A 23,506-nucleotide genomic window follows, 5' to 3' on the forward strand; every position below is an offset into this window, starting at 1 on the left:
ACTGAGGATAATCCACTAAGTGGTATCAATCCCTTAAGTCCTTTTTGAAATAAGGTAGAACATATATTTTTAAAAAATGAATAGAAACCACTACGCATAATCAGAGAGTATAACATGCTCTTCCACTAAAAATCAATTGGTGCTACTCAAAGACAAGACACTGGTAGATAAATCATTTAGTTTGACTCAGAATGGTGTTTCCTTTGGTATTTCATTGACTCCTTTTGGATCTTATGCACTGCAGCCTGAACATCCATCTTTTGAGGGAATTTATATGCATATGTAATCTTTTATTTAGCCCTTAAGTTACTTTTTCCTTTTTTATTTTTCTTGAGTCTCACTCTGTTGCCCAGGCTGGAGTGCAGTGGTACAAACATGGCTCACTGTAGCCTGGACCTCCTGGACTCAAGCAATCTTCCTCCCTCAGACTCCCATGTAATAGAGACCGCGGGCACGTGCCACCATACCTGCCTAATTTTTTAAACTTTTTGTAGAGATGGGGGGGTTCACTTTGTTGCCCAGGCTGGTATCGAACTCCTGGTCTCAAGCAATCCTCCCACCTCAGCCTCCCAAAGTGCCAGGACTACAGACATGAGCCACCATGCCCAGCCTACTTTTTCCAAATACTTGTAGTCTCAATATTTTAGGTTAGGGTGAGTAAGTACATATTTACCTCCATTCACACCTTTTATAAATTTCTATTTTCCTGTATCTGTTGTAGATTACATCTTCATCCTTTACTACCTGAAAATTTAACTTTTTCAAAATATTTTCATAAGAAAAAAGTTCCAACTCCTTGATAAATGCAATTTCCCACTTGAATTCTTCTTATATGATTCGGTACTTGTGAGCTGACAAGTAGAACTGCATAAAATATTACAGATAGAGGCAATCTCAATTATTACAGTCCATTAAGAGAATGTGGATTCCTAGTATTTTTTTCCTGATTTCCAGCATTGCTCTTGCTATTATTCATTAAGCTATAAAAGCACTCTGTTCCAATATATTTATGAAGGAAGCAAATAATCAATAACTTAAAGCCTATCATATAGTTGAAATACTTACTCCAAAATCTCTGGTTCTCCAAGTAATCAAACTAATCTCTTTAGTTTTTCTTTTCTATTTGGTTTTAACAGCTCTTGTTTTAATAAAACCTATATATTTAAGTCAAAATTTGTGTGGCTGCTTTTCTGGATAACATAAAAAAACACTGTAGGGAAAAAAAGAGGTTGCTTCTAAACAGTCTAAATCAAACTCTTTTCTTTGCAGTAATATAAATACAGGCCAAACAAAAGAAAAAACAGAACCCATTCATTTTTAGAAACATATAAACACAGAAACTTAGAATTAGATCAGATTTTGCAACATTGTTACAGAGACTATCAAGTGCAATTTTAAATTTCAAGAGACTGAGGTCCAAAAAGTGAATTTTTCTGAGGGTAGATAGTGACAGATGGATTCAGAATCCAGGCCTCCCAAATAATTAATGAGGTTTTTGTCACTCTACTAAGTAAACCACAGGACAGGTTCCTAGTATTTCAAACTTCAAACATACGTTTGAAGTTGAATCAAACTTATGAATCAAATCAAAGCAAAAGATACACACACAAGCTGGAATGGGCCAAATCTAGTAAGATAAAATTTAATACATTAAATCCTGTACTTGAATCCAAAGAAAAATCCTAAAAACAAAATGAAAAGCCCTATTACTCTAAACAGTCTTTTAAAGAGTATTTGAAGATTTTACATATTTAATTTGTAACTGGGATGGAAAGTTAGAAATTTTTCTCTCTTGGTGCCAAAACCTTAGTATCTGCAAAATATGTTAAAAAGAAAACTAAACTGCTGATCCTGCTGGGCTAATTTTAAGCTTAACTCTTAACTATGGAATAGCAGAAATATGTATATAATATAATATATGTAAATGTGTTAAAATGTCAACATTTGAGATTCCTGTCCTCCATCATTTCTAGTAAGGACAGAAATTAAAACGTTCTATTCTGAAAAGGATCTTATTCTGTAACTGTTTGTGCAGAAATAACATCACTTTATTTGCTTTCAAAAATTTAATTTCTGGCTGGGGGCAGTGGCTCATGCCTGTAATCCCAGCACTCTGGGAGGCTGAGGCAGGCGGATCACTTGAGGTTGAGAGTTGGAGACCAGCCTGGCCAACACAGTGAAACTCACAAAAATTAGCCAGGCGTGGTGGCTGCTGCCTGTTATCCCAGCTCCCGGGGAGGCTGAGGCTTGAGAATCACTTGAACCTGGGAGGCAGAGGCTGCAGTGAGCCAAGACAGTGCCACTGCACTCCAGCCTGGGCGACAGAGCGAGACTATCTCAAAAAAAAAAAAAAAAAAAAAAAAAACATTAATTTCTATAACATTTTAAAAGAATGTTGCTCAATTCTGGGCTCAGGGGATTTTGATCTGCAATTAGGTAGAAAATTCAGAGTCGCTGAAGTCTTCTGTCCCTATCATGCTTAAGATATTGTCAACATGTATTAGCATACATACTAGGAGCCAGTGACTATGCTAAGTACTTCCATATAATGCATCAGTTAATTAACCTAATTTAGGCTAGGATTTATAAGGACCTTTGTACTACCTCACTTTGGCCCAGTTACATAAAATTCTTACATATTCACTTGCCTTCTACAACTCACACAGCAGCAAGTTAACGCTCATTTAAGAAACCACAGGTGGCCAGGCATGGTGGCTCACTCCTGTAATCCCAACACTTTGGGAGGCTGAGGCGGGCGGATCACGAGGTCAGGAGATTGAGACCATCCTGGCTAACGTGGTGAAAAACCGTCTCTACTAAAAATACAAAAAATTAGCCGGGCTAGTGGTGGGTGCCTGTAGTCTCAGCTACTCGGGAGGCTGAGGCAGGAGAATGGTGTGAACCTGGGAGGTGGAGCTTGCAGTGAGCCAAGATCATGCCACTGCACTCTAGCCTGGGCGACAGAGCGAGACTCCATCTCAAAAAAAAAAAAAAAAAAAAAACTACAAGTGAGTGTACTAGATAGCCAGATAGGTATCTGGAAACACCTACTACCTAGCCAAAAATTTCTACATGGAAATCTCAGAGTGAGACTTTAGGAAATAAGGGCTTAGAGGCCACTGCAGGGCCAGGTATGGTGGTTCACGCCTGTAATCCCAACACTTTTGAAGCCTCACGCCTGTAATCCCAACACTTTTGAAGCCTCGGCACCAGGATTGCTTGAGGCCAGTTAAGAACAGTTTAGGCAACATAGCAAAACCCCCACCTCTACAAAAAATAAAATAAAACAGAGACCACCGGCCACAATCTTATTTCTTTCCTTTTCACACATAGTTGAAAACACAATTCATACCCAAAGGAAAAAAAATGCATTATGTTAAAAAGACACTTGCACTTGTACGTTGATCACAACACTATTCACGACAGCAAGTCATGGAACCCACCTAAGTGTCTACCAAAAGATGATTAGACAAACAAAATAGGGTGTATATATACACTGTGGAATACAAACGAAATGTTAAAAAAGAATGAAATCATGTCTTTCGTAGCAACGTGAATGGAGCTGGAGGCCATTATCCTAAGTGAACTCAGAGGCAGAAAATCATACAGTGCACGTTCTCACTTACAAGTGGGTACACATGGACATTAAGACTGAGATAACAGACACTGGGAACTCCAAAAAGGGGTAGGATGGGAGGGGAGTGAAGGTTTAAAAATTATCTACTCGGCACTGTGTTCAACATCTGAGTGATGGGTGCACTAGAAGCCCAATTTCCACCATTACTCATGCAATACCCATGCAACAAATAAGCCTATGTACCCTCTGAATCTAAAAAAAAAAAAAAAAAAAAAAAAAAAATTCAACATCTTTGCTGGCACGTAAGAGATAATTAAGTAGTAAACCTTACGTAAATAACAGTTCACAGAATCTGGCTATTTCATGAAATGCATCTCATGAAGCAGAAATGGATAAGTCTTCTTTTAGGAAAAGAAAAAGCTGCACTTGATTTATGTAATTATAGCCTTCACAAATAAACCTATTATAAAATACATAAAATGACATACAAAGGTTTACAAATATTTATAGTTTACATAATTTATTTTCTGAATATATAAAAGTATTTACAATTTACTATTATGAATTTGGAAACCCTTCTGAAGACAAGAACATTCATTTGAAAGCTACATTTGAGCTTCTGTTACTGGGTCCCCTTTTTATCAACTACAGATTGTGACTCTATTTCCAATATCCTAAGATTATTAAATGTTTTTCTGTCAACAAGTGAAACAGCACCCTGAATTGTATACTATGGTTTAAAAATAAGCAGGTCCTATATATTATAAAAAGAACCTGATGTGTACATCTAAACTTCCCCGCACTCATTATTGGGGAATAACAAAAAATTGGTAGGTGAATAAATGATATGAAAGAAAAGTAAATCCTACACAAAAAAATAAAGTAACAATAATAGGTGGCTATTGGTGGGAAATGTCACAAAATGAAGTCTATTAGCTGGCACTAAGTCAGAGATAGAATCTCAATTATTTGTATCAGGACCCTTTTAAACTCTTTTTTTTTTTTTTTTTTCCAGATAGTCTCACTCTGTCACCCTGGCTGGAGTACAGGAGTACAGTGGCGCAATCTCAGCTCACTGCAACCTCTGCCTCACGGGTTCAAACAATTCTCCCACTTCAACCTCCTGAGTAGATGGGATTACAGGCACGTTCCACCATGCCTGGCTAATTTTTGCATTTTTAGTAGAGATGGAGTTTCGCCATGTTGGTCAGGCTGGTCTCAAACTCCTGACCACAAGTGATCCTCCTGCCTTGGCCTTCCAAAGTGCTGGGATTACAGGCGTGAGCCACCACACCCGGCCTAAACTCTTAAGAATTATGCAGAGGCCGGGTACAGTGGCTCACACCTATCTCAGCACTTTGGGAGGGTGAGGAGGATCACTTGAGGCCAGGAGTTTGAGACCAGCCTGGGCAATACAGTCAGATCCTGTCTCTATATAAAAAATAAAATGAATTTTAAAAAATTATGGAGGACCCTGAAGAGCTTTTATTACGCAAGTTATGTTCATCAATATTTACCATAATTACAATTAAAACCAAGACTTGTGAAAATATTTATGAATTCAGTTTTTAAAATAAGTTATTTTATGTTTATGTAAATGTTTTAAGAGAAACAGCTATATGATCCAAAATTTTAAACTTTTAGTAAAAAGAGTAGCCCCTTTTACATTTTTGCAAATCTCAACATCTGGCTTAACAGAAGACAACTAGATACTCATTTATCTTTTTTGTCATTCAATTTGTTGCAGTATGTTCTTTAGGCAAAAATACAAAAAAAAAAAAAACAAACACAGCCTCACGCTGACATCAAACTAGAAAAAGGAAAACCTCATAAATGCCTCTAAGAGGGTCTCAGGGACTTCCAGAGGTCCACAAACCACACTCTGAGATCCATAACAGTAAGTATATAGTAGGTGCTCAATAAACTTAGTGATTGATATGGAAATAACAAAAGCAGTTATGCAGAAAGCTTAGTATAGTCTACCGTTACAAGTACTTTAAAAGCATGCTTTTTATACTGTTAGGGTGTAAAGGATTAACATGATAAGTATAGCATAAAGCTCCTATTTCACAACTCAGTGAGACAGAATAAAATCACATTCTTATAGCAAATAGCCACATACTCATATACACCCCAATAATAACAGTATCTCTCAAAATGGAAGAAAAGATACTTTTAACCCTTTCCCCAATTAGAAAAAAAAAAGTGCAGCTTGCTGCCAGCACCCATTTCATTTTACATAAACACGCTCTTTGAGGCTGAAGCAAATCTGATTTTCAATGTGAAAATAAAATATAAAAACTGTTCCTGGAGTTACTTCTAAACAGAACTAACATCAGAATTGTTTGAATCATCAGAATCGTCTATTTTAAAAAAATCAGATTCATCAAATGAATCTTTGGCCAACAAATGTTTGAGAACGACATTAATATCATGTGCAGGAATGCTATGTTTTCTAGGATTAATATACCACAGCAATGCGAAAATAATAATAAAAGCTAGGTATTTTGTGGCAAAGCTGTCTCAGGATAAACGCTGCAGCCAAGCATTATTGGCGAGTATTCGCAGGACAGACAGGAAAAAGGTTAAATATAGCTGCATCACCCAGGTGTGGTGGTGCACACCTGTAATCCCAGCACTTCAGGAGGCCAAGGAGGGTGGATCACCTGAGGTCAGGAGTTTAAGACCAGCCTGGCCAACATGGTGAAACCCTGTTTCTACTAAAAACACAAAAAAATTAGTCGAGCGTGGTGGCACACACCTGTAATCCCAGCTACTGGGGAGGCTGAGGCAGGAGAATCGCTTGAACCCAGAAGATGGAGGTTGCAATGAGCCAAAATCACACCACTGCACTCCAGATTGGGCAACAAGAGTGAAACTCCATCTCAAAATAATAACAATAATAATAATAAATAGCTGCATCATCGATATATATAATAAGCAAATTCAGAAAGAGTAGAATAGTGATTACCAAGAGCTGGAAAGAGGGAATATGGGTAGTTACTGTTCAATGGGTTCAGAGTTTCTGTTTGGGATGATGAAAAAGTTCTGGAAATGGATGGTGGTGACTGTTGCACAACACTGCGAATATACTTAATGTCAATGAATTGTACACTTAAAAATTGTTAAAACTGGCTGGGCGCAGTGGCTCACACCTGTAATCCCGGCACTTACTGAGGCCAAGGTGGGTGGATCACCTCAGGTCGGGAATTCGAGACCAGCCTGATCAACATGGAGAAATCCCCCCTCTACTAAAAATACAAAAAATTGGGCCGGATGCGGTGGCTCACGCCTGTAATCCCAGCACTTTGGGAGGCCAAGGCGGGTGGATCACAAGGTCAGGCGATTGAGACCATTCTGGCTAACATGGTGAAACCCCGTCTCCACTAAAAACACAAAAAATTAGCCTGGCACGGTGGCAGGCGCCTGCAGTCCTAGCTACTCAGGAAGCTGAGGCAGGAGAATGGCCTGAACTCTGGAGGCAGAACTTGCAGTGAGCCAAGATCACGCCATTGCACTCCAGCCTGGGCTACAGAGCGAGACTCCATCTCAAAAAAAAAACAACAAAACAACAAAAAAAATTAGCTGGGCGTGCTGGCACATGCCTGTAATCCCAGCTACTCAGGAGGTTGAGACAGGAGAATCACTTCTCTCTGCCAAGAGGCGGAGGTTGTAGTGAGCAGAGATCATGCCATTGCACTCCAGCTTGGGTAACAAGAGCAAAACTCCATCTCAAAAAATAAATAAATAAATTGTTAAAACGGTGAATTTTATGTTATGTATATTCTACCTCCATTTTAGAAACACAAATATTAAAGTTTATAAAAAGCTGAAACACAGACCACTTAAAAATATAAAAGACTGGGCCAGGCACGGTGGCTCATGCCTATAATCCCAGCACTTTGGGAGGCTGAGGCAGGTGGATTGCTGAGCTCAGGAGTTCCACACCAGCCTGGGCAACACAGTGAAACCCCTTCTCTACTAAAAATACAAAAAATCAGCTGGGCATAGTGGCGCACACCTGTAGTCCCAGCTAATTGGGAGGCTGAGGAAGAAGCATTGTTTGAACCCGGGAGGCGCAGGTTGCAGTGAGCCGAGATTGTGCCACTGCATTCCAGCCTGGATGACAGAATGAGACTCCAATTCAAAAAAACAAACAAATAAAAGGTTGCACTAAAACCACAAGATATAAAGTCCTAATTTATTTTGTTTACTTTAAATGTACTTAATAATGCACTTAAACAAAATAAATCTTTCAAAAAATAGAGCGTAAAAACACCAGCTTGAACTATTAAGGGAACTAAGTATCTGAAAAATGGAATTGTGAAGAATATCTTTTTACTTACCTGCAACATGCTGACTATCTCAACTTTGTTGAAGAAAATAAAAGACGTAAGAGTAGAAAGAAAATTCTCTTCAAAAACAGATGGTGTGGGCAAAATGATGTCCTGAATGTACTGTACCCTGTAAGTCTGATGTATTTTTTGCCTTAGTTCAGAGTCTGTTATTGGTATAACTTCCTTAAACTTTGCAGTTTTGGTCAAGAATTCTCTATGTCTTTTTGGCTGAGCCAAAGCAGGGTCATATTCAAGGCATCCCACGACATCCATGATACACTCATCAGAAAACATTACCTCAAAAAGAGTTGCCTTATTTAGGAATAAGATTCCTCTAATAATTTCATACAAATGGTGCAAGCCTTCAGTGTTTTCTAGGTTCTCACAAGCTTGGAACAGCTGCAGTAGTTTTTTAATATAGCCTTCATTTTCCAAGGCGAGAGCCAGCTTTTCCCTACGGATAGGTGAGGAGAGCACTGAGGTAACTAAGTCAGCAATCTCTTCAAGTTTATTGAGTTCACATGTGGGCAGGTCAATCAGATGACTAGTTTCAGGCATTTCTTCAAATCGTTCTTCTTCAGATTCATCAATGAGGTCCTGTGTGACTTCCACTGATGGGTCTTTACCTTGAACCTAAAAATATCCAAGTATACAGCTAATTACCTTAAAATACAAAAGAATTCAAAATTTTGGAAATCAAATCCCTGACCATTGAATTTAAGTAAAATATCTTGCAAAGAATAAATATTAGTAATAGTCACTACTAATTTATTATTATTTTTAATAGAAACAGGATCTAGCTCTGTTGCCTAGGCTGGGGTGCAGTGGTGCAATCACAGCTCACTGTGACACTAAACTCCTGGGCTCGAGTGATCCTCCTGCCTTAGCCTCCCAAGTGGCTGAGACTACAGGCATGTGCCACCACACCTAGCTAACATTTTTACTTTTTGTGGAGACAGTGTCTCACTATGTTGCCCAGGCTGGTTTTGAACCCCTGACCTCAAGTGACCCACCTGCCTCAGCCACCTAAAGTGCTGGGATTACAGGCGTAAGCCACCGTGCCTGGCCTAGTCTTCACTTTCAATTAGTAGTGACTAGCTAGGCACGGTGGCTCATGCCTGTAATCTCAGCACTTTAGGTGGCTGAGGCAGGCGGGTCACTTGAGGTCAGGGGTTCAAAACCAGCCTGGGCAACATGGTGAAACCCCGTCTCTACTAAAAATACAAAAATTAGCAAGGTGTGGTGGCATATGCCTGTAATCTCAGCTACTCAGGTGGCTGAGGCAGGAGAATCACTTGAACCTGGAAGGTGGAGGCTGCAGTGAGCTAAGATTGAACCACTGCAGTCCAGCCTGGGAAACAGAGCAAGACTCTGTCTCAAAAAATAAAATAAAATAAAATAAAATGAATTCTCTTCCAGCTTGGTCCCTGAATGACTCACATGAGCAGGGCCCCTTCCCCTATTGGTCAGACAGCATTAAGGAGAAATCAACTTTTGTTGTGACAAGCCATTGAAATTTTAGGATTGTATTGCTACAACACAATCTGATCATAACATCTCAAAGACAGCCATGAACTCTGCTCTATGGATTCACAATAAATCCACACTATAGATAGGGTTTTTAAATAAAAATTCTCTATTCCATAATCCTATCGTCATCCCTTACAGCTGCTGCTTTAAATTTTTTTTTCACTTTCCAACTTCTCAAACATTACCTTCACCTTTAAGTCTCAGAAGATAAGAGGTTTCCTTTGAATAAAAAGTCCATCAGTATTCAACTTCCTCTAACATTTCTCCATCTCATAACTCACCTTCACACATTTCCTTCATTCACTTCAAAGAAAATGTCCATACCATTTCCTAAGGTTAACATTTCCATATGTACTGCTAAATTTATGCTTTCTCAAAGCTAAACATATAAAAATTATCTTTGCTCTTGTTTTTATAATTTATGTCTCTACAATGGTTCTTTCTATTTCATCATTCTCCATTCCCCTTAAGACACACTGAACCACCTGAACCATCAGACTTTTTCAGGGAAGCTTTTTTGTTCTATTTTCTCATTATAAGGGGTTAAGCTTGGGCGTGGTGGCTCACTCCTGTAATCCCAGCACTTTGGGAGGCCAAGGCAGGCAGATTACCTGAGGTTGGGAGTTCAAGACCAGCCTGACCAACATGGAGAAACCCCGTCTCTACTAAAAGCACAAAATTAGCTGGGCATGGTGGTGCATGCCCGTAATCCCAGCTACTCGAGAGGCTGAGGCAGGAGAACCGCTTGAACCCATGAGGCAGAGGTTGCAGTGAGCCAAGATCACGCCATTGCACTCCAATCTAGGCAACAAGAGCGAAACTCTGTCTCAAAAAAAAAAAAAAAAAAGGCAGGGGAGGGGGGTGGTTAAGAAATAATTAAGTAATATGGCGCTTATTGAAACTGAAACTGTTCTTTCAAAGATCAGCAGCAATGACTTCCCAGAACTGAAAAAGTAAAACATGACATATGATTCTGTGAAATATCATGCAGTAGTTAGGAGCAAAAAACTAAATACATATTCAGCAACATGCATAGATTTTAAGAAGTAGAGTACTGAGTGGTATAGTAAAGAGTTAACTTTGCTGGACCATCCCTTCCATCTAATATCCCTTCCAAAGGTGGAAAAGTCTGAATAAAAATCAATGACAAAGAATAAACATAAAATTTTAAAAAATAATGACAAATGGAAAGGAGAAACAGTAAAAGATGAAAAAAAAAAATGAAACAATGAGTAATGTAATGTAAGAAGGAAAATTCAGTATTAACATTGGTGCCTAAGCTGGGCGCTGTGGCTCATGCCTGTAATCTCAGTACTTTGGGAGGCTGAGGCAGGCAGATCACGAGCTCAGGAGTTCAAGACCAGCCTGTGCAACATGATGAAACCTCGTCTCTACAAAAAATACAAAAATTAGCCAGGCATGGTGGTGCACACCTGTAGTCCCAGCTATTAGCAGGCTGAAGTAGGAGAATCCCTTGAGCCCGGGAGGCAGAGGTTGCAGTGAGCTGAGATCACACCACTGCATTCTAGCCTGGGGACAGCCAGACCATGTCTCCAAAAAAAAAAAAAAAAAAAAAAAAGCAGTGATGCCTCAAGAAAGGCTGAAGGCCAAGAGATGACATTGTCTCTTAGCTCAGTTATAACAGATGCCTGGAAGGGTGAAGCAGTAAGTTTGCCAAGACCGCCCCTCCTCTTGAAACCTGACTAGGTTAAATGGGAGCCTGTAAGCTTCGAAGAATGACACTGCTCTGGGAGACATTTTGCCATACAATATGATGATGAACCAGACCAACGGTTGTTTTTTTTTTTTGAGACAGAGTCTCGCTCTGTAGCCCAGGCTGGAGTGCAGTGGTGCTATCTCGGCTCACTGCAAGCTCTGCCTCCCAGGTTCTCGCCATTCTCCTGCCTCAGCCTCCCAAGTAGCTGCGACTGTAGGCGCCCACCACCACGTCTGGCTAATTTTTTGTATTTTTAGTAGAGACGGGGTTTCACCGTGTTAGCCAGGATGCTCTCAATCTCCTGACCTCGTGATGCCCACGCCTTGGCCTCCCAAAGTGCTGGGATTACAGGCGTGAGCCACCATGCCCAGCCCCAGACCAAGTGTTAATGACTAAGTGGGATTCTAGTAATGTGCTAGAAACTATCAACTCTTACTTTTCAGGTTACATCTACTACCATACTGTGATATGGTGTAACACTAGTATTGTTGATCCAACTACCTTATCTACATAAATCTTATAATACTGATACTGATGATCAAATGTACTGGGAGATTGAGTTAAAGCTTCCTGAGGATGTAATGCTGATAGAAAAATCACTGGCCCATGCTGAGTTATTTGAATAATTAAGAAAAAGGAAAGCCACTGGCCCTACAGAATCATGGTCTAGAATCTAAGAAGAAAAAAAAAATCACTGGACTGACAAAAAGCTGGATTTTGTTGACTATCAGTTTCTATGGTATACAGTTCTGTACAAGTTTATCATAAGGTAAAATCTGTAGATCAAGGAGAGAAATAAATCAAAGTAGCACAAAAGTACAAAAGGTATGACATGGTTTTACAGGAAAAGTTAGTTGTTTCTTCAAACCTGTTTCTACTCCACACTGGCCCTAAATGCTAGGTATATTCATACTGATATTATTTCTCCATCTGTGATATAAATCCTATGCTAAATGTAGATGCTCACATGAATATGATCATTTTGGTGTAAGAGAGTCTTGGTCAAGGAGTGGCCTGTGCAGTAAAGGACTGACCTTGCCAAAGGAAAAGTTTGGCCCTTATCTAGCTCCAGAGAGGTAAACTCTAAGCACTCAGAATATCCTGCTTCATAATAGTGTTTTTGTTTACCTGGGGGCCTTCACCTATGCCAGACATACTATGCTAACAACGTGGTATATGGTGGGGACCTTGGACCACAAGATATTCTTGACCTCTGGAGGTGCTGGAATAAGGTTAGCCACACAGGTGGTAAGTGATGCTTACGTAAACCCTAATCCCCAATGAAAACCCTGGACACAAAGGTTTTGGTAAACTTCTCTGGTTGGCCATACTGAACGTGTGCTGCCATATATCACTGTTGGGAGAAGTAAGTGCTGTCTGCATGATTCCACTGGGAAAGAGAATTGAAGCTCAAGCCTGGAACTCTCCTAGACCCTACCCTATGCACCTTTTCCCATTGGTTATTTGAATCTGTATCATTTTGCTGTAATAAACGGTAACTGTCAGTATAACGTTTTGCTGAATTCTGTTGAGTGTAATCTTTCCGATGAATTATGGAAATTGAGAGCATTCTTGGAGACCTCCTGAAACTACCTAAGTGAAAGCAGTAATAAACAAATTTCCACAAAAATTTCTAGGACGAACACTTTTTTTTTTTTTTTTTTGAGACAGTCTTACTCTGTCGCCCAGGCTGGAGTGCAGTGGCATGATCGTGGCTCACTGCAACCTCCCTCACAGGTTCAAGCTATTCTCCTGCCTCAGTCACCCTAGTGGCTGGGACTACAGGCATGCACTACCACGCCCAGCTAATTTTTGTACTTTGAGTAGAGATGAGGTTTCACCATGTTAGCCAGGCTGGTCTTGAACTCCTGATTTCAGGTGACCCGCCTGCCTTGGCCTCCCAAAGCGCTAGGATTACAGGTGTGAGCAATTGCGTCCAGGTGGACAAATACATTTATATCCAAGAACATGTATTAAAAAGTAGGTGTTGACATATAGAGGTGGGGTGGTAGGATGGGACAAGGTATAATCTTATACAGAAATCACTAGAATAAATTATCCACCATATAAATTTATGTTCCAGCAGATATGTAAATCAATCTTAGTTATAAATAAGAGGTATTTGTCTTCTCCATTATAGTTATATTTTCTGTAAATCTAAAACTGTTCTAAAATAAAAGGTTTTCTTTTAAAAAATTCTAGTTACTTAAGAGTTACCACATATTCTATATATCCTGCTACACTCTAAGTTCCACATAAACTGAAGTCATGAATACTGTTGATCATTAGTGCCTCGTACAGTATTCATAAACATTAGGCAAACATATGACCAAATATTTATTATTTTTAATCTAAAAGCCTGACTTAATTACTTAATCTTCTTTTGGTTTGTTTAAAGTATTTGCCACTCTATAATATAAGGTATTAATTATGAGTATATGCTATCAAAATCTAAAGTGGTAAAACAAAACTATGACAAAGTTGTTTTTAAAAAACTTGAAGTAAAATAACTTGCTGTAGAATATAAAAAAATTTCAAGTTATATTATCAAGTCTCACATTAAGACACTATCTCTCCACATCCTAATACATGTTTGAAGTAAAAAGGAAACAAAAATTCAAGAAAAGATGCAAATGTTAAGTTAAATATTATAAAAAGAAACTCACCTGACAAATTTTTTCCCAGATCTCATCACAGCCAGCTTTTTCCTGAAAACTCAGAGCTAAATCATAGTTCTCTGCTTCTGACCAAACAATTAATGTATCCTGTTTAAAAATAAATATTTCTATATCATCACACTAGAAAAGAGATATCTACAAAGTATAAATAAAAATCAAGAGGACTGAAAACACAGCAATGACAAATGCTCCGAGAAGAGTAATTAATGTATATTCGATTGGCATTATTAGTAATATATTGGCAATAAAAAAGCTTTGGTACTAAAAATGACATTGAGCAATTTTCTAAAACAAAAAATATTAAAATAGGTTAGTAGGCTCTGGCTCATGTTACCCAAATAATATTTATAAAAAGGCTAGCCATTCTTGGTTAAAACTGTAACAAAGACATTCCAACCATCTACTTTCTGTTGCTTCCAGAAAATCAGCTGTCCCATTCACTAACCACCTATGTATTTATCCTTCCCTTTGAGCTGGTTAAAAGTAAGCTAACTAATATCTGAAAATAGGTTAAGGCTTAACTCTACTTTTGCCATTTTTTTTTTTAAATCTGGAAAAGACTTCAGGATCTTACGAAATGCAACACCACGGTGAAACAAAGCTATTTGCTCTTATTTACAAGTGCTACCAACAGCACCCAGTTCAGTACTTTAGGGTATAGAAAAATTCACCTAAGGTTTAGGTAAGCAGTCTCCTAGAATGTCTTCGATTACATGCCTACCAAAGGGTTAGTTACGCTTTTAGGAAAAGGTTGTCAACCCTTGCATTAGAAACTAAAGTTTGGATTTAAAATAAAGCATACACCACACACACACACACACACACACAAATATACATATATATATTTTGTTGTTGTTTTTGGTTTCCCCCCTGAGACAGGGTTTTGCTCTATGACCAGGCTGGAGTGTAAGGGTACGATCATGACTCACTGCAGCCTTGACCTCCTAGGCCCCAGCAATCGTCCCACCTCAGCCTCCTGAGTAGCTGGGACTACAGGTGCACACACCACGCCACACTAATTTTTTGTAGAGACAGGGTTTCACCATTTTGCCCAGGTTGGTCTGGAACTCCAACTCCTGGGCTCAAGCGATCCGTCTGCCTCGACCTCCCAAAGTGCTGGGATTACAGGTGTGAGCCACTGCACCCAGCCTACACACACATTTTTAAACACTAAAAACACTGCAATACTCAAATGAACAATCTTTAAAGGATATATAATAATGAAAGTTTAATATGGCCAAAACTTTGATTTTCAAACAAATACAAATTGAGTTTATACTCTACCAAAAATATAATCTACAAAACACCTTATATGTAATAATTTGTTCATTTAACTAGTACTTAAAAATATCATGACCTGACATGAATACAAACTAAAAATCATCTCCAGATCAAAGACAAAGTTTTGAAAATGGGAACATTTCAGTACTTTTTGGCTTAAACAGTAAATGAAAAATATTATTTAATTAATCCAGGCCTCAGATTAATACTTATTTTCTGTGTCATCAGGTAAAAATAGCTAGAAATCGGTGTTCTACCTTCTGGGAGAAACTTGCTACCAGAGTTAGTGTAAAATTCTCTCAAGTCACTCCTTTGTTTAAAATCCTTCAGTTTCGGCCAGGCGTGGAGGCTCACACCTGTAATCCCAACACTTTGGGAGGCGAAGGCAGGCAGATTACGGGGTCAAGAGATCAAGACCATCCTGGTTAACATGATGAAACCCCGTCTCTACTAAAAATACAAAAATTAGCTGGGCGTGGTGGTGTGCGCCTGTAGTCCCAGCTACTTGGGAGGCTAAGGCAGGAGAATCACTTGAACCCGGGAGGCAGAGGTTGCAGTGAGCCGAGATTGTGCCACTGCACTCCAGCCTGGCGACAGTGCAAGACTCTGTCTCAAAAAAAAAAAAAAATCCTTCGATTTCTCTCATCATCCACAAAAAGTTTTCAAACCTTTCTTAAAAAAACCAGAACCCCTTTTACAACCAAAAATTTACTAAGAACCTCCATATATAAAAAAGATATAAACAGAGCTACTCTGGTCAGCGCTGGTTAAAACACCAGGGTACCCACTCAGGCTCCCTACATTCCCAAGTCATCTTCTTAGAGCCTTCCTCAAAATAGCTTCACGAACAGTGATCTCCAGAACATTTTTGACTGCAGTTTAATTTGCTTATATATTATATACAAGAATATATTAGCATATTAATGCATTATAAAACATGCTGAAATAGAAAAGGCTTATAAGAACATAAGCAAAATTTTTAAATGTTTGAACTGTAATGGCTCCATATCATTAGTTAGTATTAAAACTCAATACACACTTAAGGCATAGGATACCCAAATATAACAGTGGATATAAATCCATATTTAAAATTATCCTTTGGTAGAATGCAATGGCTCAAGTCTGTAATCTTAGCATTTTGGGAGGCTAAGGCAAATGGATCACTTGAGGCCAGGAGTTTGAGACCAGCCTGGGCAATGCAGTGAGACTCCCATATCTAATTTAAAAAAAAAAATTACTGGTCAGGCACGGTGGCTCACACCTGTAATCCCAGCACTTTGGGAGGCCGAGGCGGGTGGATCACCTGAGGTCAGGAGTTTGAGACCAGCTTGGCCAACATGGTTGAAATCCCATCTCTACTAAAAATACAAAAATTAGCCGGGTGTGGTGGCAGGCACCTGTAATCCCAACTACTCGGGAGGCTGAGGCAGGAGAATCACTTGAACCCAGGACGTGGAGATTTCAGTGAGCCGAGATTGCACCATTGCACTCCAGCCTGGGGGACAAGAGCGAGACTTTGTCTCAAAAAAAAAAAAAAAAAAAAAAAAAAATCTTTTTAATAACTGAACTTTCTGAGAGGGGTAACTTCTTGTCAGATCTATTACATCATTGTTTCTGCTTTGTCTCATGGTTGATAGTTAAGCAGTCAATGTTAATTTAACCATTATGTAGTTCATTTATACTTATATCATTATCAACTCCTTTTAAGGCACCTATCCATTTTGTTTGAGTTAGGACAGTTTAAATTACAAAATATTTGCAGTTATCTCCACATATAGGCTACAATAATTCACAAAAGGTGGGTATGAGAATACAGGAATAAACTGTTTCTCATACTACACTCTCACAATACAAATCACTGCTGTCACCTTCATCACCAAGAAGTGTGGGGATTTCTCCCCACCAATATCAATCAGTTCTATACTAGACACCAGGTGGGTATTCTTCAATTCACCTTTGACACTGTTTACCTGGACACACCGTCAGATACCACAGTTGAGGGCTCAGCCCTACAAGACTGCCCCTACTTCTAACGCCAACTGCAAGACTCGGTTGTTTTACCTATGCTTCCAACCAAATGGCTATAAATCAGGCTTCCCATGACCCCCTCCTTGGATTTGATTAATTTGCTATCACAAAATGCAGGGAAACAGTTGTATTTACCAGTTTATTATAATATAAAGGATATTTTAAAGGATACAAATGAAGATAGGTATAGAGCAAGGTATGGGGTAAGAGGCTCAAAGGTTACATTACCTCCCTGGGGACATCATCCTCCAGGAACTTCCACTTAAGTTATCTGGGAGCTCTCCAAACCCAGTCCTACTGGGCTTTTATGGAGGCTTCATTAAACAGGTATGATTAAGTAAATCACTGGCCACTGGTGATTAATAAACCCTCAGCCCCTCTCCCCTTCTGGAGGTTGGGGGATGGGGTTCAAAGTTCACAATTTTCTAATCATGCCTTGGTCTTTCTGGTGTCTAGATCTACAGACAGTAATATCTACAGTCAGGTCAATGGATATGACTAATAGAATGAAATCCAAAACCCTTTATCCAGCCATCCAATGCCTTTCCCATTTTGGCTACAATCAATGTTCTGAGAGAAGGTCCAGGTAAACACTGAAATCTGAATTAAGGTAACTGAGCACCTTTTCATCATCACTTTCTTTTGCTCTTTTTTTTTTTGATACAGTGTCTCACTCTGTTGCCCAGGTTGGAGTGCAGTGGTATAATCTTGGCTCACTGCAACCTCCACCTTTGGGTTCAAGTGATTCTCCTGCCTCAGCCTCCTGAATAGCTGGGATTACAGGTGTGTGCCCCCACACCTGGATAATTTTTGTGTTTTTAGTAGAGACAGGCTTTCACCATGTTGGCCAGGCTGGTCTTGAACCCCCAACCTCAGGTGATCTGCTGGCCCTGGGCTCCCAAAGTGCTGGGATTACAGGTGGGAGCCACTGCACCCAGCCCCTCATTCTAAACTTCAACTTAAATTATTTTCTCTGATTTCATCAACATACCAGAAACTAAATGGGGTTTATATTTAGAGTTATTTTCCAATGCTAAGGACTGACCTTGGGAAACAGTCAACGGTTACGGATCTTCCTTCTTCCTGATTACCAATAACTGATCTATCGCACGTCCTGTAAATTCTACCTTCAATATGTATCACAAAATCCATCCATCTCTGTCCATCTCTATCACCTCAATCCAATCCAACATTATCTTTTGCTTGGACTATGCAGCAATCTCCCAAGGAGTTTCTCACTTATTGCTTCTCTTCAATTCCACAGATTGATACCAAGTATTCTGGGGATCATGCCATCGCTTTGCATAAACTCTTCAAAAGCTTACTTTAAAAATCCCAATGGCCAGGCGTGGTGGCTCATGCCTGTAATCCCAGCACTTTGGGAGGCCAAGGCAGGCAGATCACCTGAGGTCAGGCAGATCACCTGAGGTCAGGAGTTCAAGACCAGCCTGACCAACATGGAGAAACCCCATCTCTACTAAAAATACAAAATTAGCTGGGCGTGGTGGTGCATGTCTGTAATCCTAGCTACTAGGGAGGCTGAGGCAGGAGAATCGCTTGAACCTGGGAGGTGGAGGTTACAGTGAGCCGAGATTGCGCCACTGCACTCCAGCCTGGGCAGCAAGAGTGAAACTCTATCTCAAAAATAAATAAATAAATAAATAAAAACAAAAATCTCAGCTTGGCTGGATGTGGAGGCTCACGCCTGTAATCCCAACACTTGGGGAGGCCAAGGAGGGAGAACTGTTTGAGTGCAGGAGTTCGAGAACAGCCTGGGCATCATAGTGAGACCTCATCTCTACTAAAAATTAAAAAAATTAGCCAGGCATGGTGGTATGTGCCTGCAGTCTCAGCTACTCAGAAGGCTGAAGTGGGAGGATCGCACCTAGGAGGTCAAGGCTGCAGCGAGACATGATCATACCACCGTGCTCTTGGCTGGGAGACAGTCTCATCTAAAAACCACCGCCCTGCCTCCAAAAAGTTCCAAACGAAAGATAGTGACCAGCCAGAAGCAGCATTCAATGAGGTATTTCTGGATGAATGAATAAATGTGGTCAGATGAACACGACTCAGTCTTGAGCTCTGTTCTTTTCTCAATTTATAGCTAGTACCTCAAAGGAGGTTACCTTGCAGCTAAAAATTCATAATTAATCTGATTTTTTTTTTTTTTTTTTTAAGGCTGGAGTGCAGTTGGCTATTCACAGGTGTGATTATCACGAACTACTGCCTCAAACTCCTGGTCTCAAGCGATCCTCCTGCCTCGGCCCCAAGAAGCTGGGACCACTACTGGCACACCAGGCCTTTCATGATTCTTAAATTACAATCTCCTGCTGGAAAGTCTTGCCCTATCTCTATTCCCAGATGTTCCTTTTGAGACCTTTTCATGGGCTGGGTGTGGCAGCTCATGTCTGTAATCCCAGCACTTTGGAAGGCCAAGGTGGGTGGGCTGCGTTAGCTCAGGAGTTCAAGACCAGGCTGAGCAACATGGCAAAATCCCATAACTACAAAAAATTAGCCAGGCATCGTGTGCACACCTGCAGTCCCAGCTACTCAGGAGGCTGAGGTGGGAGCCTGAGCCCAGAAGTCAAGGCCATGATCCATGATCATGAAGCCATGAGCCATGATCGTGCCACTGCACTCCAGCCTCGGCAACAAAGCAAGACTGTGTCTCAAAAAAAATAAAAATAAAATAAAAAATCTCTTTCCATTTATTTTACTATATTTATTATAAGCCCAGATGGAAGAAAAAAAAAGCAACGCACAAAACAGTACATAGTATGCTACCATTTATACCAATAAAAGGGAAAAAATACATACAATTGTATGCATATTTGCTTACATATGCATATCTCCGGCAAGATATGTAAGAAACTGGTGATGTGAGTGGCCTCTAGCGAGGGAAACTGTATGGACAGAATCTGGCGTGGGAAAGAGACTTCAATAAATACCTTTTGAATTTTTAACTGGGCTAATATATTACATACTAAAAAAAAATTTTTTTTAATAAGCCTCAAACCAAAAGATTAATGTAAACCTGCTTAACTTCCCACTTCCTGGAAAGAACCATCATTTTCCTGGCCAGACTCAAAAACACTACCAGTGACCTTTGATTCCTTGTCTTTCACATTTAATCATTTACCAAATTTTCCAGCACTTTCTTGAAAATACACTGGAGCTCTGTTCCTTGACGTCCATTTACCATGGTGGAATAGACTTTCATTTTTTGTATCTGAATTACTGTAAAAGGTTTTGCTACTCAAAGATCTTCTGCTCCACCCTATCCCTCCTCCCCAATGTATTATTCATAACATTGCCACACTCTTTTCTTTAAACACAGTATTGGCCGGGCGCGGTGGCTCAAGCCTGTAATCCTAGCACTTTGGGAGGCCGAGACGGGCGGATCACAAGGTCAGGAGATCGAGACCACCCTGGCTAATACGGTGAAACCCCGTCTCTACTAAAGAATACAAAAAAACTAGCCGGGCGACGAGGTGGGCGAGTGTAGTCCCAGCTACTTGGGAGGCGGAGGCAGGAGAATGGCCTAAACCTGGGAGGCGGAGCTTGCAGTGAGCTGAGATCCCGCCACCGCACCGCATTCCAGCCTGGGCGACAGAGCCAGACTCCGTCTCAAAAAAAAAAAAACAAAAAAAAACACAGTATCACTTTAGGCCCCTACTCAAGAACCTGTAATGTCCCCTTCTGAACCTGTGTATTATCACATTTGGGATTGGGCGGGGGGGGGGGGGAAGAAACCACTGCTACAAATAGGCTTAATACCTTTTGTAGCAGGTATATTTCCTTCCCTATCACAGTTCCTTCCACTACCACCAGGAATGAAGTTTTCCTTAATGATTCCAGCTTACATTAACCTCTTCCTTAATTTTCTATTGCTCTAAGTCTGTGGAATACAAGTTTACTTTTTATATTTTGTGTCAGCACATACCTGCTGTATAATCTCAGTCAAGAATCTTACCCTTTCTGTACCTTTGTTGCCTCATGTGTGAAATGCTTTCATGGGCTTTCAGTGAAGACTGTGGTAAAACACTTGTTATCAACTATCTTACTATCATTCATTGTGTATCTGTTTCACCTGTCACATCCTGCCTCCAAATAAAACTGCAATGAGGATTTTCCTAAACCCAGTTAATACACAATTGTGTTAAATAGGTATACATTCATATGACTCTTTTTTTTTTTTTTTTTTGAGACAGTCTTGCTCTATCGCCCAGGCTGAAGTGCGGTAGCACAATCACAGCTCACTGCAGCACTGCCCTCCTGGGCTCAAGCAATTCTCCCACCTCACCTTCCCAAGTAGCTGGGACTACAGGTGTGTGTCACCATGCCCAGCTAATTTATTTTTATATTTTTTGTAGCGAGAGTCTCAGTATGTTGCTCAGGCTGGTCTTGAACTCCTGGACTGAAGTGATCTTCCTGCCTCAGCCTCCCGAAGTGTTGAGATTACAAGTGTTGAGCCACTGTGCCTAGTATGACTCGTTTTTATTTTTTTTTTTAAGATACATTGCCCAGCCTGGGATGCAATGGCCATGCACAGGCACAATCATAGCATACTACAGCCTCAAACTCCTGGCCTTAAGTGATCCTCCAGCCTCAGCCTCCCAAGTAGCTGGGACCACAAGCACATGCCACCAGACCTGGCTTTGACTCTGCTTTTGATTCAGTCAGTATCAGTGGGACTGATGTTAAGTAACTTAAAATTTCTGTCACACCTATCAGGTATCTTATTTCATGTTGTATCATATAATGATTCTCTTCTCTTTCCAACATGTTTAAATGCTTAAATTTATTGAGTAAGTACATCTTCTTCCATTAACTACTTCAGTATTGTGCACAGTAAGGAAGAAAGTGATGTAAATCAATAACGACTTTTCAATATCCAGTCATATGACATTCAGCTTGACTCATTCTAACTCCTTTTAAGCTCACAATTCGGTACTTCATTTTTGAAAGAAAAGATGTATCTTGAGCACACAATTTAGTAGTTGGCTCATTTTAAAACTGTAATGTTAAAAGAAGAATGTTAAACATCTCCTCTGAATTTACTCAATTTTTTTTTTTTTTTTTTTAGACAGGGCCTGGCTTTGTCTTTCTGACTGGAGTGTAGTGGTACAATCATGGCTTACTACAGTCTTGACCTCACAAGCTCAAATGATCCTCCCGTCTCAGTTCCCAAAATAGCTGGCACTATAGCTGCACACCACCACACCTGGACAATTTTTGAATTTTTTTTTTTTTTTTTTTTAGAGATGGGGTCTTGCTATGTTGTGCAGGCTGTTCCCAAACTCCTGAGCTCAAGGGATCCTCCTGCCTTGGCCTCCCAAAGTGCAGGGACTGCAGGTGTGAGCCACCACGCCTGGCATAGTCAACATATTTTAATACAGCAAAATGGCCTATAACCATCTCATTCACTTACTCATTAAGTTTTTAATAAAAAACCCACTAATGGAAACAAAAAAATTTTTTAACCCATTACTATAGTCCCAGCTATTGGAAAACTGAGGTGAGAGGATCATTTGAGTCTAGGAGTTCAAGCTCAGCCTGGGCATCATAGCAAGATCCCATCTCTGAAAACAAATTTAAAAAAAAATTTTAACTCCACTAATGAACAACAGACTTCATGTAAAATTTGGAAATTAGTAACTTTCTTTTTTTTTATTTTTTATTTTTTTTGAGACGAAGTCTTGCTCTGTCACCCAGGCTGGAGTGCAGTGGCTGGATCTCAGCTCACTGCAAGCTCTGCCTCCCGGGTTTACGCCATTCTCCTGCCTCAGCCTCCCGAGTAGCTGGGACTACAGGCGCCCGCCATCTCACCCGGCTAGTTTTTTGTATTTTTTAGTAGAGATGGGGTTTCACCGTATTAGCCAGGATGGTCTCGATCTCCTGACCTTGTGATCTGCCCGTTTCAGCCTCCCAAAGTGCTGGGATTACAGGCTTGAGCCACTGCACCTGGCCGGAAATTAGTAACTTTCTAGACTAATTTATTGAATAATCTAAATGATGCCTTTTACAAAGGATAATTCTAACAAACATAGAAAAATATTACTGTATTTGGAAATTTCAATTTGTGTAACTTCAAAAAACTACAAATTAAGCTGAATACAGTGGCTCACACCTATAATCCCAGCACTGTGAAGGTGCTGAAGCAAAAGGATCACTTGAGGCCAGGAATTCAAGATTAGCCTGGGCAAACATAGTGAGACCCCGTCTCTACAAATACAACAACAAAAAAAATTTGTAATAAATTTTTTAAAAGTGCAAATTTAGCCTGGACAACATAATGAGACCCCATCTTTACAAAAGTTTTTAAAAATTAGCCAAGCATGGTTGCTCACATCCATAA

At 40.0% G+C, this 23,506-nt stretch overlaps 1 protein-coding gene across 8 annotated transcripts in view; it reads right to left on the minus strand.

The window, feature by feature from the left end:
* Nucleotides 1-23,506, minus strand: part of PPP4R3B (protein phosphatase 4 regulatory subunit 3B) — a 72,453-nt gene that overhangs the window by 44,007 nt on the left and 4,940 nt on the right. For 7 of the 8 annotated variants that reach the window (XM_023228262.1, XM_023228266.1, XM_023228265.1 and 4 more), the window contains exons 3-4: nucleotides 13,828-13,926; nucleotides 7,924-8,547 (exon numbers count right to left, since the gene is read on the minus strand). In XM_023228262.1, the coding sequence (XP_023084030.1) occupies nucleotides 7,924-8,547; nucleotides 13,828-13,926 (723 nt within the window). The remainder of the gene's footprint in view (nucleotides 1-7,923; nucleotides 8,548-13,827; nucleotides 13,927-23,506) is intronic. The other variant, XM_023228269.1, reaches the window with a different exon arrangement.

Source organism: Piliocolobus tephrosceles, chromosome 15, assembly GCF_002776525.5.
Source record: "Piliocolobus tephrosceles isolate RC106 chromosome 15, ASM277652v3, whole genome shotgun sequence".
NCBI lineage: Eukaryota > Metazoa > Chordata > Mammalia > Primates > Cercopithecidae > Piliocolobus > Piliocolobus tephrosceles.